At 41.7% G+C, this 20,737-nt stretch overlaps 1 protein-coding gene across 1 annotated transcript in view; it reads right to left on the bottom strand.

Moving 5' to 3' along the window:
- Positions 1-13,385, bottom strand: part of C6H10orf90 (chromosome 6 C10orf90 homolog) — a 68,236-nt gene extending 54,851 nt beyond the window's left edge. Inside the window, exon 1 of the mRNA XM_050899291.1 lies at positions 13,220-13,385. Within this exon, the coding sequence (XP_050755248.1) occupies positions 13,220-13,385 (166 nt within the window). The remainder of the gene's footprint in view (positions 1-13,219) is intronic.
- Positions 13,386-20,737: the final 7,352 nt, after the last annotated feature.

Here is a 20,737-nt window from a genome sequence, read left to right as displayed (position 1 = left end):
ACTGCATTGGAAAGAGTAAACTAGGGACACGTCGTATTTTTGTTACTTACTTGGCTGTAATGGAAATAGAGCCACAGCATCCGTTGCAGTAAAGCTGACTTTTAAAGATTTTTGTTGTTTATCTCTGTTATCTTACTACTTAAAGCTATGAGGAGGAACTGCCCATGACAAAGTGTTTCTGTATAAAATTTGAGATTATAACATTATACTATAACGATTACACTTTCCTAGCTGGTGTCACACCATGGCAGAATGAGGCACAACTGAGGATCGTTTTCCCACAAAGCTTCAAGGGTGACAAATGATGCCAAAGTAAAAAGTTAAAACTCCATCACTGCAAATCACATAACATGTTTTGTTCAATGTAAAATTAATATTCACCATTTAAATTAAGGATTGCAAGGAAAATTCATTCTGAGCTTTTTCCCTTTCCCTCATACACACAATTTGGCTAATGAACCAAGAAGCCAATTAGTGAAACATCTCAATTTATAGCAGGTTGAGGTAATCTTTAGCCAGGGCACAGTTAAAACTTCTGCACTGTGAAAAGAAGACTTTTCATCTTCAGAAACAGCACTGTGGAGTTAATGAGCCCTCTTAATACAAAGCATCAGTGATGGCACTATCTGCTCAACGACAGAGACTTCACCTCTCCCCTCAGCAGCACCTACCAGAAAGCGGCAGAATCTGGGTGAAATCTCTACGCCAATACAGCATTTTCTTCCTGTTGACATTTTGTGGATCTTGGTGTATTTTGGCACACGGATGCGCAGTCCGTGGTGGCGCACGGCAGAGGTTGGATGTCTATGCGGAGCTACGGTCTTTGGAGAAGCTTCATTTTCACGTAGCAGTTGTCCTCTTGCACGTACAGTCCCCTCTTACCACCATGCCTCAGTTTTCCATCCAAGGTGTTGTGCTGAAGACTTTCTCCTAATTTGCAGCCCTACTCACTGGTTAGGGCTGCTCAGGCTGGTCTAGAGCCTGTGCCTTGCACATGGCTGAGGAGAGGGACTACAGAAGAGGCCACTTCCCAGCTTCAGCACTCAGCCAGGGGTGTCCTCTAAGGTGCCCTGGTCCCATGAACCAGCAGGAAAAGTCTCCCACTTTGGAGACAAGAGGTTTGAGGATTCAAAGAGAGGAGGCGGAGGCGACAGTGCTCAAACCAGCTGATGGGCTAATTAATAGGGGGGGCGTGTCTCAACGCCCACCTTCTTCCCAGATGCTGGGATCCACAGCTCAAACCAACTCCTTCATGTCAGGTGTCTCAGCTAATTTCTCTAGTTATAAGTAAATGGCTTATTAAAGGGTTAAAGAAACAGGAGATGGACTCTAGACCTGAGATTCGGAAGTGTATTTTCCCAGTTCCCAGAACAAACCCATTAGCCAGGCTGGAGGGTGGGCCAGGGAAAATACTAGAGGGTTCATGGGATAAAAGAAAGCACATAAAGGAACAGGGGAGGCAATCCACTGCTAAAAGGAATTCTTTGCTCCAGGGACTGCTCGTGCATTTTGCACTACAAAAACTACTTTAATAAAGTACATTAAAAAATCAGAACCAAGAACTGCAGCCCAGACATTCCCTTCTGCTGCTGTAAAACCAACAGAGGTGGCACTAAGCTCTGTAACATAGAATACACCCTTGTTTGCTAAATGACATTTCTTCCGTGGGGTTTCCGTCCTACTACCACCTGTTTCTTAACACTGAGTTATCACCCTTGGTTAAACTGATTAAAGATATATGTTCTGTACCAGAGAGGTGTGTGTGCACAAGCGCAAGACATGCATCAATTGCTTCTTCCTCTATTAAACCATATCAAGTCATTACACGCCTACCTAGGACCCCCAAATATTTCCCATCTCCCAACCTTCCTTCCACTTCTCACATACCTCAATCCTCAATACCACCCTTGACATCCAGAAGTCAAATCCAATCCCACCTCTTCATGCATCAGCCCAAATGCCTTGCAGCTAATTGGGGTAAGTGGCTCAGGGGGGGAGCTCACCTGAGCTGGAAGAGGGGTAGAGTCACAGGGGTACGGCAAGGACCTCTACAAGATATGGATATTTTTTTGAGGTACTGCCTGTATGGAGGCATTTATCTCATGCAGCTCAGTTAAGTACTTCTACGAAGGCATTTCGGAGCAACCCATCGAATATTCTAGTAGCACTATGGTGTGCACTTCAGAGTTTGGGAATCCCAGGCTTAGAGGAATTTAATTTCAACAAGAGATCAAGGATGATCCTCCGCTGATACCCTTTCTTGCAATCAGCCTGTGCAACCCCAGTTGGAAAAGGAGATAAGCAAGAGAAAGGAAGCACTTGTACTGGAAGCGGAGCCTGCCTGACACATGCACATTTAATGAGTCCCAGAATTGGACACAATTCAGAAGTTGTATATAGACAGACTCAGATTGCAACAAACATGAAGTGCAATAATTTGAACTACTCAAACATTATTGAGCTGCAATCAGCTAATCACTTAGGAAAAAGACCAAGAGTTACGAACAGCTTAATGTAAACATCTTTTCAGCATGCAAGAATAGGCAAAAAGGAAAACAAGTATTAGGCTGCATAAGGAACAGAATGCATTATGGAAAATACAGTAGCACTGAACATTATCTAGTGGTACGCTGAAGTACTGTGTCTACTACTGATTCTCATCTGTAAAATTTTAAGGGGACCTAAGTTATTTAGGTATATCTGTTATTTTTAGCCTTTATGTACTAGGTGCTCTTATAGCGAAAATTTGGGAATGGGCAATGAATATGGGAGGCTTTGTTTTTTAAATTCAGTGCATCAACAACCACAACTTTGCTGAAAAAATATTTAATTCAAATTCAACCAAGAGTTCCTCGGAGGCTTGGGCTCAATTCGATGCTAGGTGGTCGAAGTCAGCCACTTCCTTTTTCCTTAGAATAATAAAGAAAAAGGAGAATGAACTTGACTTTATTTACAGCAATGGTAATATTATGAGAAGCATGAGACTTGGTAATTGAGTCAGGAGTAGAAGTGGAAGTCTCCTGTGACAGCCTGTAATTGTCAGAGCTCCAGTTAAACTCAGCAGACACGGATTCAAGTAATATTTTGAGTGCCTGGATAGTACCTGTATCAAACCTGGCCTCCAGACCTCTAGAGATTTGCTTCTCACTGCATTTTGGTCCTTCCATTTTAATACAGCAAATATTAACCAGAAAACTGTATGGGTAATTCTCCACTTCATGCTAAAAATATTTCATATGTAAGTGCATAAAAAATTCCATCCCCTAGCAACTGCGAGATTCCTGCTTGAAATGGCGATGGGAAAGATGGGGCTCCAGGAATGTTAGAGTCCAGCAAGGATTCGGTGGGTGTGAAATTGTTGGCAATTATGTCTGATCACTGGCTGCACATGTTTTTGCTGAATGCGTTCAGATTTACTGTAGAAATTGGCCTGAAGTATTACCGAATTCTGGGAGCCCTGATTAAAATAAACTGTGTTCAAGACACATGTACTGCAGAGAGACTCTCGAGTCCAGGGAGAGCTCTGCACGAGCGGGAAGTGTCAGACACCAGAACAACAACAAATTCAAGAAATGAATCGTCTCAGGAAATATTACTGCTGGTTTCTGAAAACAAGCTAAAACGCAATTGCTACCTGAGGAGCACAAAGGAGAAGAGAAACAACATTAAAAGTAATAAAGCAGAATTCGGATGTGAGTAAGAGACAGAGCAGCTCACTGACGATCCAGACAGTAAATGAGCATAGATGATTAAGACTAAGTCATTACACAGTAACGTGCCGTGATCATCTGTCGGCTGGAAGGGTTGGAAGGGCAGTCCCAGCACATGAGAAAAAGCCCCTTACTCACTCTTTCCTTAGCTCCTTCTCACAGACCCAGAACAGGACTTCATTTACCAGCCTGTAAAATGCAGACAGTAGCACAAGTTCCCTTGCAGCTCGCTAAGCTATTCCTCAGGTTTCTCCCCCCTGGCTCTTTCTGACCTTTTTGCTCCCTGAGCTGGACCGAGCTCCTGGAAGGAGCCACCAAAACAGCTCTTTAACTCCGCACAAGCCTATCAACCCTGCATTCAGCCTTCTTTCCTTGGACGCTTCCCGCAAGCATTCCCTGTGCAGTCCCATTTGTTCAGGGAGAGGTTTGCAGGTAACGACACAATTTCAGAGTCACAGACTTGCCCCAACCAGGCGCTGCAGGAGCTGTGGTCCTGCCCCGTTGCAGCCCATGCACCCTATGCCAGCCTGGCGGGGTGAAAGCAGCAGAGGCTATGCAAGAGGGGGCCCTTCTCACAGCCCCCTGATGAGCCCCGAGCAAGAAAAGACCCCCTGGTTTTATGGAAGAGGGCTCAGAGACCCATTTACAAGCCCTTTTATCTTTCCACCTGCAAAAGAAAAGGGACCTGCAGTGGTGTTTGGCTCGCATTCTCACATCCTCCTCCCACGTACAATAACCAAGTCAGCCCACATTTCCCACAGGAGAGAAGTAAATGAAAGCGATTGGCAATAGCTCAGCTGCTGGCGGAAGGCTCTGTGCACTGCCGAGGGAGGTTTTGGCGTTGGGCAGCATGGCAGCGTAGAAATTGCCATCAACAACACAAAGATGAGTTGAGAGACCAACGCAGATTGCTGGCCAACAAGCTTGGTCTCCTGCCTCCACGGAGGATGCAAAAAGAAGATCAAACCTTATTTAAGGATCTCCTGTTGCCACTGTGAATGTGGGTATCAAGGAGACGATATGAGCGTGGTTGTATCAGGGATGACTCCCTGGGCCACGGCTGAATTTCGCACTTAGGGCAAGGCTTCAGCCCTTTGGGTGAGGAACAGAAGGTCTTTTTCCCAAACATAAAGGTATTTATCCTTTGAGCACAGAAGCATCTTTCTGCTATCTTACTCATAACCTTTAGATTAATTTGCTGTTCTAAAATGTTTGTAGGTGATATCATGACAGTTTCCTTTTAAAGAGATTTATTTTACAGCTAAATCACTGGTTTGTATTCTGAAATCTCAACTACGAGGTTCCACAGCTTTTGGGGGGGTCTCCGGGATTGACGTACTAAATTTCTGTTTCTCAGACCATACTATCTGCTTTTTTTAGTCATCCTGCTATGAGGCATTTTTCCAAGAAGGTGATTTTCCCTCCTGCTCACCATATCTTTGGCAGAAAATGCATTTTAGTTAGCTAATTCAATACAGGTTTATTGTACATCAAATATCAGTAATAATATAAGGCAGTAACATTATGTCTACTGTGAGAACAAGTTGCAATATACACCGTATCTGTAATATATCACTGTGATAACAATTTGATGCAGCTGTGCTTTTAAATCCTTGCTTGGCAGAGCGACTAGCAAGCACCAGGGTCTGGCAAGTAGTTTTCGGGAAAGAGCATACTGTAACGATGAAGGCAAGGATCCTCCTCCATGCACCCACCCAAAGATGGTGCAAAGCCTTGACCGCCTACGGAGGAGCCCGTGGAGCCACAGCCCAGGCAGCTGCTCTGCTCCTAGGTCCAGCTTTTACCAGCTTTTTTACCAGCGCTCAACTCAAACGCAGCCATGTGCTGTCCTTCCCTGGGTTTCTCCTCCCAGCCACATTTCCAGCGCTTGTGAGAGGCTGTCCCCTCAGCTTTCTGCTCCTCCTCTGGCTCTCCAGAGTGTTATCGACTCTCCTTTCCTGCATTCTACATCAACTGGTATAATATAAAGAAAAACTCCGCTCACACGTGCCTTGTATGAGTAGGTTTTGGGTAGTGCATGCTTATATGTACACCAGAAACTGCTATTTTTTCTCCATTTTGCAGTTTCCTTAATACGAACAATTAAACTTCTATGCTGATTGAATACTGGTGTATCCCAGCATTTCAAGATCTAGTCTAGCCTAAAACAGCCTGTGTTTTTATACAGGCCTTTTTTTTCCTCCCAAAGGATTCCAGTGTCTTTCACAAGCTGCAATCATAGAATGATTAAAATTAAGCCCTTTCTGGACCAGTCAGTGGAAGGCATTTTGATAACTTGCCTTCACTACCCATTTCAGTGGAGGAAAAGAGGGAAATCTTAGCTAAGCAAAACAGCTAAATGTCAACTGATAGAGGAAATCGGAGGGATGCTCAAAATGCAGTAAATGTAGCCGGTGTTTCTTCTAAAGTGCAGCGAAGTAAATAAAGATATTCTTTGTGAACAAAGTTTACATTGTTCCAAAAAGTGTACTCTTTTGGAGCATACTAAATCTAACACCTTGTTCATCAAGTTATGATCTCCACCGGCTGCATAATACCTACAGTTCTTGATGACCCACTCATCTTCTACCACCAATGTCCATAAGTCGTCAAAAATGGTCATGAAAAGAAGCAAAAAATATTAAGTATTTATAAGCAGAGATGGGCTCCCAGGAATTGTCAGTACCCGTGGCCAGGTTCACTTGGGCACTGGAGGATGTAAGCACAGGGCTCACATTCATCTCCACTAATATTTTTAGTCGAAGCTTAAAGGAACAGTAAAACAAACTAAGCCGTAAGAGAAAATACATATTAGCATTTGGATTAACAGTTATTATCTCCATTTCCCATCATCAGACAACAGTGAAATACATGATGATGGTTTAAGATTTTTTTTCAAAAAGGTTAAGGGCTCCCTGAATTCAAAGGGCTGGGAAACACTGGCCTGTAAGATAAATGGCACTGGCCCTGACATGCGCTGCATATCCTCAATACATCTGGACTCTAGTTGGAATTAAAATTCATATTGCAGTAGCAATTAAAAGACAGAACTAGGTCATGAGCTGTTGTTCAAGGCAATATGCAGGCAAAGAAAGAAAAAAAAACCCCCGAAGCAAGCAGCATTTGCCCTAAAAATTTCAGCATTGAGAAATTCAGAAATATGAGATAACAAGAAGAGGAGGATACGATAGGAAAATAACAGTTGGGGTGATTTAGCTATGCGCTCACCTTTTCATCAAGCAAAGGCTGTTACCACCAGGCAGTTCTCAGTTTGCATTATGACAACTTAATTTTAAGGAGAGGACAGGGAACGGCTGAACGGGCGATGTTCAGCGCCCGCCGAGCGCTGAGTGCTCGCTGGTGTGCTCGGCCCTGTACGCATGGGCTGGTGCTGCATGCGTGACGCATTTCTTTACACCTACATACAGCATTGTTTGCAAGAGTCATTTCTGTGGCTGGAAGATTTTTATAAAAGAAACCATAGCAACCCTCCTAAATCTACGTCCATTCTGGTACGCAGCTTTTTCTTTTCTCCCGCTAAGTTCTGTATCTCCAACTATTTTATTCTATATGGAAAGGATTGTACGAGAGATATAGCCACAATGCACTCTATGGTATATCATACTCAGTGTGACAATGCACGTTGTATTATCCACATGCAATTCCAGAGGTAGGAAGTGAGGATGAAATCACATTGCTCCGATTCCTTTTTTAAAATTGCGCTGAGAAATGTTGTGCTGTTATCTGCAGGTTAGCACAGAACCTCACCGCAGACTGCTTTTCTGGTTTTGCAATACTGCATAATGTTATTAATGAAGGTGAGCACCCGCTTTCAATTTAATGGCTGTCGCATTTTCATTCACTCAGTCACATGAGAAAAAGATGGTTGAACGAAATTTTAGCAAAGTGAGAGCCAGCCACATAGTTGTTGATTAAACCTTGTTTTCAGTATAATTTAGCCTAAAGATGATCTGTTAACAAAAACTGACTACACAGGAAAAAAGTACCCTCCTTCTGTAAGACTTTGCGGGGCAACTTTGCCTATTAAAGCCTGATATTATTGAAAAAAAATTTTTTTAAAAACGTCATTTTAAATGCATTTCCAAAATAGCCCTCGCTATGCACAAGAGCTACGGGTAGGATTGATTTACACGTACAATCTTCTGACAGCTGTGAATGTATTTGTTTCATCTACGTGGCCGAAATGCTGGATGTGAGGAGAGCTGTACCAGCACTGCGCTGGTGACACGGAGAGGAGAGCGAGCTCCTTCTCAGCATCCAAAAAGCAGCAGCTGGCAGTTTCAGAAGAGACAGTAGGCAGAAGGGTTGCGGAGAGTACCTGTCCCTGTGCAGCCATGGGTTCTGCCTTGCCCTCGCTTCCCCATGGGGACTTCCGAGCCATGCCGTGCAAGATATCTCCCCAACCTGCCCGACTGTTGTGTACTCGACCTCCCAACTTTATTTTACATGTATGCAGCTCTAAGAGACACTAGAAGTCTAGATCAACAGAAGTATAAAAATAAATGCAGTCAATGAAATTCAGACAGATAGATTTGAAACGCAATCCCAGAGGTGCTCCACGCCACCCATGAGGACTGCAGCTAGCGTTACCTTCTGCTCAGTCTTCTGCTGTTAAAAACACTTCTTTTTTTCCATATGTTTATCCCGGGCTATACTACAGATACAAGGGAAACTGTATCTATATTCTCTTGACTCAATTCTTCATCTTCCAAAAGATGGCCAAAATAACTGGCAATAGCTAATTTCATCACTGTTTATTATATGTTTGTTCTGCGCCATTACGTCCTCTGTCCCTTATAAAGCCTGCATTGATGGTCTTTAATCATCAGGAAAGGTTTATATAAAAGGCAGCAAAGACATATTTTTAGTTGTTTGTGATACATCCCTATGCAGGACCCCAATTATTAATGGTAACACACCATCAACGAGTCAGGATACAACACTCGGCAAGAGGCTGTGTATACTTTGCAGGGAGTGGAGGAAAGATTATGCATGTTCAAAACAGATAGCGGTCATCGCCGTATGCCTGACAGTAGTTTATGCTGAATTTTCCCAGTTGCTCCTGGTGGACTGTCAGGCGTGTGATTGACGTGTTACACCATCACACAACCGTGATTAATGCATGTTGCACATCACTGACAGAAATCTGAGACAGGTTTGGGCCTGGGACCACACATGTAGGTTTGAGTGTGACTGTCCTCTGCTCACCTCTCCCTCTCCAGAGAGATACAGAGACAGAAATGTCACATGAAACAAGAGCAATGTTGTATGAAAGAAGAACACTCTTGAAACATGCCCTGGGGAGATATCAGCTTGGGGTTGGGCTGGACCACAAAGAGGATAAGGACTGCTGCTCCTCCAGGCCTGGCTGCTCTCAGACACGGAACAGGATTTACAGCAAAGGAACACATGGAGAACAAGTAAAAACCTTTATTTTAAGAAGTTCATATGCATTGCAGTTTTATCTGTGCTGTTGTCGTACTTAACATGTACAGTCGTACCAGCTCAGCTTTTCCACTTAGAAGCCACTAGGCAGCTACTAATAAGCATATAATTAAGGTAGTTATGTTGGTTTAGTCTTTTGTTAAGGTTAAAGACCAAACTGAGTCATCCACAATGTCTTGTGGTTCCCTTCTGCTGGAGACTGTTCCCCAGTCACGCACGTGGCACTGCTGTCCCCAAAGTCCTACGCACAACAGATGTGGCGAGTCCCATCACAAGGACATGCTGGACCATGGAACACGTCTCCTGCTCCAGGCTCTGCTCCGTAGCCAGTGACCACATCGTGCTACGTTAGCTGAAGTTTGCTACGTGGCTCTGACCTGGGGGACCAGTAAAGTAAGTGGTTGACGTTCAGCTAGTGCTCGGCTTTCCCAGGGCCCCACTCCCAGGCTTTGCTCAATCTGCACGCTGTGTGGGCTGCACGCTGGCTTTTCCAGTCTTTCTGCTTTCTCTGCCACAGGCTCCCAGACAGCTGCAAAACAACAGCTAGAAAATGTCCTCCACCTGTAATCTAAAACTTGCCTTTTATTTTGTGTACTACTTGGGCTTAGAACTGGAGGTTGGTATTGTTTCAAATATTTTAGCCCAGCATAACTACCATTTATACAAGCTTTGCAATGGAAGACCTGAGTAGGAAACCTCAGCACGCTTCCACATTGATGCAGCAAAGTCCGTCAACCATAGCAATGCCCACAGCCAGGCAGAACAGCCACAATGCACGGCCTTTGTGTCACCAATACCAAAGAGCAGCAAAATACATCTTACACAAAGGAGGGAATGCTGCCAAACCATGAAGAACCTGCTCTTACCATCGCTCGCAGCATGCACACCCATAGCTTTGCTCTCACAGAGCTTCTAACTTGGGGAAATAGCGGAGACTACGCATCCCCCTGCCCTCTGCCTTGGGTGGGAAGCAAGGAGACATGGGCATTCTCTAATGAAGAGAGACATGAGAATGACATGTCGGCGATTACAGAAAACACCTTTTACTATATGTTGTTTGTATGCACAAAGAAAAAAAAACCAGGCTGCTCCAAATGGCCGCACACATGATTTTTGATACAAAATGAGCTGAACCATTCTAGAGCACTTTTTTTGGCCAAGTTTTAAAGACTTTTCAATAAATGTGCATGAACAGCTACCTCTAAAATTCACAAAAGGTAGGAAAAATTAAAACGGGCACCTGACCTCTACCCATTGCCAGAAGGAGATCCTTAAACAAAAATAGCTGCATCTGATTTTTTTTCATAATTCAACAAAAGAGAACAGATGTAGGAAAGAGTACCCTCAAAACTGTGGTTATAAAGTTCCAGTTAATGTGCAAGCAATGCTTGTGGTGTTGTCCAAGGAATTGACCCCGTGGGTAGGGGTCAGGGGACAGAAAGGGGCTTAACTGGAGAGACTTAATGCTCCTGCTGGGACCCTGCATGGAGTAAGCGAAAAGCAATGCTGCTGCCAAGGGCCGCTCCAGTCCCTCCCCTGGCAGCTGCCAGTCTGCCCTTCCAGCCCCTCGGCACTGGTCATTGTGTAGCCTCCAGCACTCTACTGTCCGTAAGAGCCATGTAGCCTCGGCATTAAACGGCTTCTATATGATAACTCTGTGCAAATAGATACTAATAATACAGTATACCTCATTTGTAAATATAAAACACCAAAATCTTTGCCGTGTAACGAAGCTGATTAAAGAGCAATTAGTTCCTTCTCGATATCTCAATGCAACCAACAAAAAGCCAACGGGTACTTAATACCAATTTCACTTAAGCGTAAGTTTTGTATACCATCTGTAACTGTCATCCATTGCATTTTTACTTCATTTCTATTTTGGCCCCGTCAGGGTGCACACAAGAGAAAACTTCCACAGAGGAAGCATCTTAACACAGCAATGACTGCAATGGTTATAGGGTAACATTCATATCCACGCTACCACTGCTGGCATCCAGCACAAGCACAGGTTGATGGCTTGCAGAGCACCAAGAACAGTCCATGACTATTTATACTTGTCAACCCCATTGTACCAACAGCTTTTAAGTAATTAGTTTTCCCTCATTAACAGATGCGGTGCCTGGGGAAGGGCACGCAGGTGCTCCCAAGCCCCATCCTGGATCACAGGGCAGCGCTGTATGGTCTTGGAGCGGAAAGCTCAGAAGTGCCACGCTGGGCTGATGAGGAGGGTAACACAACCGCAACATTTATACAAATGCATTATTCCCAAGGCAGAACTGCAGGTGTTATTTTGGCAAGATTGGAGACTGTAACAGCAAGAAAAATATTCACAGGACGTTACCACAAACCCCATGTATTTAAATCAGAAAGATGAACAATGTTGATCAACATCACTTCCATGGAGACCCAAATGTACTTTATGAGACATCAGGTGTCATAGTGATTTTTTGCTAAATTTGCATCCTATCCTAAAAGAAGCAAAGTTTATATATCTCGCGTACCAAAAAATAATCTACAAACGCAGTCGACAGGGTGAGTAGTGCTATTCCACTGCAAGCACATCTCTAATAAAATATGTGGGGTTTGTACCTTCCTACTGACACATCTAATACATTACTCCATTTTTCTCTTTTATACTTTTAGAAGCAAAATAGGCATTTGGTAAAGTCTAATTTAATATTATCACTAATGCATTCAAACACATCACTAAAAACTGTGTTGCTAAAATTACATTACAGAAAAAACAGGTAAAACAGACACTGTTATCTCCTTGAAAAATATGGGCCTTATGCTACAGCACCTACTGATGTGAGTCTGTTGAAACCAACAGGATTACTTACATGAATAAGGATTACTCCCATGATTAAGGAGTGCAGGATTACATCCATTGTTTGCATATCTCCTGTTATTTACATATCCCTATTTTCACATCTTGTTTTTTTCTTAAAACATAGGGCATTTAATTACTGTTAGCGCTAGATATCATTATGCTGTACTTTTATCCCTTCAAAATTTGGCTGTCTTTTGGATGTCAAATAAAATGCTTTTATGATCAAAACAAAGAAAATAAAGTAGAAGCAGCAGAATCTGGACTATGTAATTAAAAACAAACAAATAAAAAGAGGGAGAGCTTGTTATCCACGATCAAAACTTATTCCTGATTCATTTCATATTCACTCTCCTATTCATGGCCTCTGCTCTTGGGAGCCGATTATTTATATCAATTTTTTAACTGTGCCAAGTAGTGAGTTACCTGAGAGTTCTCAGGCAATGCTGATAGTATCACTACTGGAAAACAACAAAAATCAGACAAACAATTGAAACAAATATTATAGGTAGGTATACTGATAATGAATAATAAAGCAAAACATTTGGATGCTTTTCACCTTATAAAGAAGCGGTAAGTCTAGCCTTAGTTCATCACTGCCATATGCTTTACATACAAAATGTATCTCCTTCCTATGCTTAGAAAAATTGGGTAAAAGTAAGTTACCAATGCTTTTCAACTATTTTATGATATAACAGAATAGTTAATGCATGGTAAGAATGTTACGCAGGTCTCAGTTCCTGTTACCAGCCCAATCAGATATGTATTTAGCTGAATAAAGAGCAACAACACAAGTTAGACTTACAACAGGGAACCAACATTTCTTATGAAAAATAACACACATTCTTTCAGATTCTCCAGTTTGACACTGAATTACATCAGTCTCAGTTTTGGTTGCAAGAAATCAGACTTGGATCATAAATATATTTTGTTTTAGTAGTGTGCTACAGGGATTTGAAAATTTAAATAATACAAGTCAATTTAAGAAGGCTTAATTGTAACTTTAGTGTCAGTTCTGTAGATACTGTTTACATATTTTCTAGAGTTAAAAATAAAGATATTGCATGCCTTTTTAGGCTTCTCTAAGTCACTTTAAAAGCAAAAAGAATGCAGACTATTTTTAGAAAGACTGGTAAAACACTGCCCATTATAGTTATTATAAACTGAAAAGAGCTTACAGCGGATTCAGAAAACGTCACAAGTTGCACAAACTTACCGAAGCAACCTGTTTTCTTCCAAGAAGAGTAGTTTATGGTCAAGTACATTTGAGTTACAAAAGACTGTGTTTCCCGGGTCCATTTTGCATAAGGCTTAACCTGAAAATCCACCTGACTGTGTCGGGCACAGCGGAGGCACGGAGGTTTTCCCTCTCCAGAAGGCATTTTGGTGCTCGCCGGGGATGTGCGCTGGCCCGAGCGCGGCTGGGCCAGCCGCCACTTGTTGCAATGGTAACAGGGAAAGCCAGGATCTGCCTGCTCAGGCTGCAAGGGCATGAATAATTCATGCCTTCCACCTCCCCGCATTAGCATGCTGCTCAGGCAACTCCAATGAAGCAATTCATTTTGTCCTTTGTCTTCAGGAAAAGCTTGCTGGATTAGCGAGGGTTATCTGTGATGATAAAACCTGGGCCTGTTGATTTATTTAGTCTGATTGGTTAGAATTTGTGTCCCTAAATGCAGGTTTTACGGCCAGAATATAAATTCAGTTGTGTATCCTCAACCTCAGGCAGACGTGGGTTGTTTGGCTACAGCAACAATATCTAGCTACGGCACATGAATGTTTCATTTTCTGGACTTAAATATTGAAGCTGGCCTCTTTGTTTCTGAGTGCTTCTTGAGCAAAGTCAAGAGGAAATCTCCAAGTACGCTGCTCGCATGTGGTTTTGCGTGCATTTCTGTAATGACCTCTTGGGCTGCTAAATAGCTAACACCTGGCTTCCAAACTGTTCCTCTTCTAAGTACAAGATACGGAAAAAAAACCTGCAACGAAAAGCAGCAAATTTATGATTTACTTTCCAAAAAAAATAGTCATACGTTGCAGTGTTATTTTTAAAAGAAGGTTTTGAAGGTGATATTTTTCAAGGTGATATTTTAATTTTTATTTAAAGTTTTTAAAATAATTAGCAGTAGCACCACTATTTTCCTCAACATTTACCGTCTAGAAATCTACAATACCTGAAAATAATAACAATAAAATAATCATAATTCTGATTAATTGATCACAAAACTAATAATTGAACACAATGAAGGATTTTTTAATCAATTACCTATGTAGTTATAGATTGCATTATTGGGATGTATAAACACAGATTTTTATCATTTTATCTGATACTGCTAAGAAGAGCACTGGAATATTGTATTAGTTTGGGAATCCATATTCTAAATGGGACCCTGGCAAATAAGAGTGTAGAAAATAGCTGCAGACATTATTAGAAGTCTCTAAGGAAAAGGGTCTTAAAAATACGTGATTCAAGCTGGTTTGCTGTCAAAAAGGATATTGAGAGTTAACTTGACTACAGTGTACATAGGGCTTTACAAAAAGAAAATACTTTGGATAGAAGTACTCCTGAGGTACATATTTCTCATGGAGAAGGTGATTACCTACTACAACAATCTGCTGAGTACACTAATGACCTCTACATTTCCTACATACCTTTCTAGAAGATATGCTTTTGCCAAACAAACAACAAAAAGTTACTGGACTCAGAACAGGTTTAAAGACTTAAAATGTAGAGAACGTAAGAACAAATTCCTTAAAATCCTGTTAGCATTGTATTGTGTTGAGGTAGTTCTTTGAAGTCCACAGCACGTAGCTTCCTATCGGTTGCGTATAGTGATTTTGGTAATCTTTAAATCAAAAAATTTTGCAATGATGTCAAGATGTCATCCAGAGAACCATTACATTGTAATGCAAATTAGGCTGATGAACGTTTCATGGCAGACTTCATAATGTTTGCTGCTGAGCCTTTCTAGAACAACCCAGGTGGATGCACTTTTCCTCCCACCATTTCCTCATCATTCCAGTTAAGACAAGAAAGAAAAACAACTCAGAGCACAAGGATATGAAATAATTTGAGTTTGCCTGAGAAGTTATAAGTAAAGCTTATTTCTGCCTCTAATGTTCTTATTCTAGACTGGTTTAGACTGAGAAAAGCACAACTTTATTCAGTGTTTGATGTAGATGGGCTTGAATGACTTTTAAGACTTTGATCACCAGCTTAAAACTGCAGCAGGGACAGAAGAGTTTGTGATAACCTGCTAGATTTTGGCACAAACTAGAATTTGCTGTTTCTTCCAGATTGCAGGTGCGGTAGGGTTTCAAAGTAGTGATTACAGAGATCACTGCTGAGGTCACCCCCTTCTATGGTGGACTTCTAACAAAGGCCAAAAAATATGTTCACCTGAAATAACGCTATTTCTTCACCTGCACTAAATGTGGAAAATGTCCTTTAGGATATGTGCAACATTAAAGGAAAGGTTAGGCAGAAAGGGAGAAGATAGCCAGACAGATACTGGCCAACTCCGTCCTGGGAAACATTTTCCTGCAGGATGTACCGAGACCAAATTTGCTTTTCATTCTGTATATATAATAATATCTCTGCCTGCAGCTGTGGAAGGGGATTATGCAGGTCGATATCAGCAGAACAGCTTCAGCAACGAAGTCGACATGTCCTGCAACTTCTCTAGAGGTCTCCAGGTAGATGGTGAACCGGAATGAGTGCAAGAGGTACAAAGAAGGAAAAGGGAACAGCTGTCTATTGATGCTATGCGAGTTTTGCCTGAAAAATTGATTGACACCGTTGTAGCTCAGACTACCTATTCAGCCAATGTCACGTATGCAAGTCAGTGACAAATTATGGTTCACTGGGCTTGAAAGCTACAGAAATGTTGAGTAGCATGAGCAGGAAGATGGGGTTCCTATCCATTGCCATCAAAATATCATCTTTTAGTGCTGTTGACAGTTTAATAGCTACTTCTGTATGTTGGAGAGCATTGTGAAGTACTGCCACTATATTATTAACCTAGGCTGGAACTTTCCTGCAAATGCAGAGCAAAAAACCACACAAATGGAGCTTCCGAAATAGTTTAAGATTAAAGGTGTGCTGTTCACAATGTGAATAGTATCTCTCTAACTGCATTTCAGGAGGACCCAATAACACTTTAACCCCCAATTATGTTATCGTATATTTTTTCAGATCAAATAGATTCCATTCCATTTTAAACATCCAGATGATGGCATTCAGTTCAAATCCAGCATTTTTAATTCCATTTGTTTCCTCTAGGCAGCTGAGATGGGATGTGGATACGGGGGAGCTACGCAGCCTCCCGCTGACCTGTGAGATACAGCGCCTAGTGCTCCAGTGGTGACTATCAGAGCTACATCCCTTTAGTAAATCTCCACTGCTCATAAAAAAATGCCTTTGTGCAAAGTTGCATCCATGTATGTAATTACTTGAAATCACTCCTAGAATATACTAAGTTGCATCATACCTTTGGAATGGTTTGCACGGCCCCAATCTGTCACAGTTCAAAGAAGACGTGTATAATATCACAGAGATTAAGCATATTGTGTAGCTGGGGGGGACACGGTGATCGTGTGACTACGGAAAAGATTTGGGATTCAGGAGATTGGAGTGTGACCGTCTATTGATACCTTTAAATTAACTATCACTGTAGTATCTGGTTTCTGTCAAGGTATTGCAGAAAATCAGTGAGATGCATCTAGGAGGTTAGTGAATCAATTCTCTGCTCTGCCCATGGGCTGACCCTTCCCTGTTGGCTGTCTTTCAGCGTGTCACCTCAGTTATCTGGCTTTTTTTCTTCTTGTTCCTTGGCACCATCGGCAGGCCACATGTTCCCTACTGAGAGGCCTGTCTACGGCTGCCACCTACCCAAGGTGGCACCTACCAAAGGTGGCCCCTACCCAAGGTGGCCAAGTTGGCTTCGGGATGAGACACCGAATGGTGGCTCTTCTGGCACGTGGCACCAGGAGGGGCAATGCTCCAGGACGACCGGGGACACCACCATTAACCAGCCCTGGAGAGCCGTGGTTATGGGGTGGCAGCCTTGCCAAAGCCAGGGTTATGCATTCTGCTGTGACATTATTCCCCATCTGTTTTTTTTGAAGTACCAGAAAAACAAAGCATTACAAAAATGTCAAGCTGTGAAAAGAGAAGTCAAAAGCCAGAAAATTCAAAGTTAATGCTAATTCTTTAACTCAAGTCATTAACTCAGAGGCATGCCTGAAGTCTGGGCTGAAGCCTTAGCTGAACTCTTGCTGGTTTTTGCAACTGGCTGAGGATTCGCACATCCGAGGGGGCACAGATTCATATATGAATATAGGAGGGGAACAGGGACTGGCTGAGTTAAGAGGCTTGATGCCACTGGCATGGGAAAAAAGAGGGGCAATCAAGAGACAGATTTCCTGAGAAATTAGGTAGGGGAAGGGAGGTGAGAGAAGAGATAAGCTCATCCCAGAGACTGGCAGAAAAAGAAAGATTAAGGACACTGACAAATGAGAAACCCAAGAGAGAAGACATGAGTTAAAAGGTGGCCAGGGAAAGAAAGAAGTTCGGACAGGAAAGACAGGAATAATTGTGGGGGAAAAAAAAAAACAGAGTGAGAGGAGAGCGACTTGGATAGGGATCTGGTATCGATCTGGCACAAAGATGGGGACTGGAGTGAAAATGGAAGGAGGACAACGCTCTCTCAGAGGGGAAGAAATGTAATTAGGACTGTGAGAGACTGAAGAAGAAAAATCAAGAGGAAAAAAAAGCTCACATTTGGTGGCAGTAGACAGAAGAGTCAGGGCATATTAGATTTGTTCCTCTTTGGTAGCCAGGGTGGAACAGGATTCAAGTCTCCATTCCTCTCTCTGCCCAGCACGCTTTGCATATTGATCCTGCTAGCTGAGTCCTACCCTTAATTTCTGCTTATTATTTCAAAAATTCAAATTACACACAAGAAATAGAGACTAAAGCAATCATTAAGGCTGCAAATGAAACACCCCAAAGAAAGGAAATTCTAAGAAAACTGAGGAGGGAAGGCTTTTGCAAACCCTGTGATACATATATATATATATAGCTCTTCTGTTCAAGATCTTGGAGCATTTTGGCTCTTTGAAAATACACACAGCTGGATACTTACATTTAATTAAATAGTTTTTAAGATAATGACTACAGCAGCTTCAGCATAATTCACAATTAAAAGCAATCAAACCCAAAATTCAAAATTCCTCTTATTCAAATATCTAGCATCAGTAATAGCCTATATAGTTTTCAATGAAATGGGAGTCATAAAAATACATTCCAGAGTTTACAGTTGTAATAAGTACAGATTTATGGGCAATAAGGAAGTATCTATGTGTACCTTCTTGTGCCTCTCATTTATTAGGCTAAAGCTGAGACATCCCAAAAAATGTCTTTAATTAGTTTAAGCACTTAATTTAACAAAACAAGCAGTTTAAACAAATACAAACTACTATTCTCCAGCCACCATGTACATGAAACAACTATTATTTTTGCAAGATTAATAAAGTCACAGGTGATTTTATAACAACCTAATTAAAGCATAATTTAAACCTAAGAGCAAGGATGTTTTTGCATCAGCATGGAGTCAGGGGAAAGAAAATATTATCTGTTAATAAATACCATGGTACTCTTTTTGTATAATTCCTCTATGTTTGTAATATATATGAAGACACTTTAGAAAGCAAGTTGCTTTGCTTGTAAAGACATGCAGTAAAAGTACTTGTGTAATTTTTCCCTTGAATAAACAAGAACATATTTTCTGTTCCGTCACGTAATCCATGCATTAAGGAAGAACAGTGCAATGATGAGAAAATAATTGAAGTTAGAAAGTCGGGAAAAAATACTGATAAGTGGACTGAAGGGATAGTTTGCTGGCTCACATTTCAGATGCATTACATAAAGTGGCTAAATATTTGTATGGAGTGTAATTAACTTTTTTTTTTTCCCTATAGTAGAACATGGCATTACAAAATACTGAGCACATTCAACTACATTAAAATCGGTGGGAAACAAAGAGACCCAGCTTTTTTCTCAATACAGGTCAGAGTCCTTTTGGCTGCAATCCAGTATTGGATCTCTTGCAAGCCCCCTTTGTCACAGGCAGACTCAGGCAGTGGTTTTCAAGAGATGAACGTGGGCTCAGAATTCCCATCAGTGGACCCAACTGGGAGGCCTAAATTCCCACGGCCTTTTGTAGCCATCTCAAGAGATGACGAAGTTTCTTCAACTCATCAATTGACAATCCAAAAATTGGATTGATGGTAAAAGAAGAAGGAAGTGGCAGTGCAATTTTGCAAAATCACCAAGGAAATGTGGAGAGCAAACGTCTTCCTGATAAACATTCATACAGCAACAGCAAGCTGAACTGTGCGTTATTTGTCCTCCGCAATTCTGTGGCAATTGTTCCCGCAATGGGTTCTTCCCATCATTATTCATCAAGTTACTTCTCTAAACTTCATTTAGATATCATTCTGTGAATACCATTATTTTAAGAATATAAACAGTAATTGGTAACTTCAAATACCTTTCGCATGGACTTTAAAATTCTAAACATTGGCGAAGTATTTTACTGCAGTTAAAAGTTACTTTCCCAAAGGTCTGCTACAACGCAAGTGAAATCTTGGCTCTTTCAGAGGCAATAGCAGATCTGCCCACACCTTTATAGGTGACCAGACTATACCAGAAGCCTTACTTGCCCCATCCTTTTAATGCCATCCACTCATTACTTAGATATGAGGGGTATCTTTCTGTTACAGACCTCCACAATGCCCGTCCTATGGGCCCTCATTCTTTGTTTAATACTTATTGAATAAATCATTAATCACCACCACCTCAGCTAAAGAAAAAGACTTCAGAGCTGATGGTAGATAAGAGGCAAGAGAAGTTGCAGTTGCCTTCAGCTGCAGAAGTAGGACCTTGAGATCAGCAGCATGGGAGAGACGCACGCCCAATGCCTCGTCTGACGTCCACCACCAGAGACCCTGATGGCCAAGAAAGACCCAGTGGAACTGCTGGAGTGGGACAAGGAATAAGGGAGGGTGTCTCATACAACATCATATTCACAGATACAAGAGAGAAAGAAGAGGCTTTGTTTACAAGTGTCCTTAAAACTTGGAGTGAAACATCCCTTCCTTTTTGTTAATAAAAAATAATGCCACCTGAATTCTTCATTATGCTTCTTTGTTATTGCAGCAGAGACTATTATGAAGAACTGTCTGTATTGCACAGCCTGGACCGTGGCAATCAGCTGCACAGAGCAACTCTTCTGTACAACAGATACAGCCCACCGCTTAATGATTCGCTTCATGGGCAATTTGTACAAAGAGGAAGCATTTGCTTTTTTGACTCATTTTAGTTTCTCGCAATAAATAGAATAAAAAATTGACGTGCCAAGTATCTAAACTGAGAAGGCGCCTGTAACAGCCTCTATTTCCTCAAATATTTATCTCCCAAACATTTTTAAAATTTAAACGTAAGCTATTTAATTGCTAATAAACCATTTTATATTAATTGGGTTCAAGTAGTACAATAGAAATATATTTGGTAACTGGCTGTGCTGTTCATGGGTCCTGATTAGCAGTACTGCTGGACTTGGATTATATCTTCATCATTGCATCACCAACTGTTTTAAAGAATCCTAAACACTTAAATGAGAATAAAGAGAGGGAGATGAAGTTACGATCTCTTACATAGATGCAACAATTT

This window comes from Gymnogyps californianus, chromosome 6 (genome assembly GCF_018139145.2).
Source record: "Gymnogyps californianus isolate 813 chromosome 6, ASM1813914v2, whole genome shotgun sequence".
NCBI classification, from domain to species: Eukaryota; Metazoa; Chordata; class Aves; order Accipitriformes; family Cathartidae; genus Gymnogyps; species Gymnogyps californianus.
This window is presented reverse-complemented; position numbering and strand designations above follow the sequence as displayed.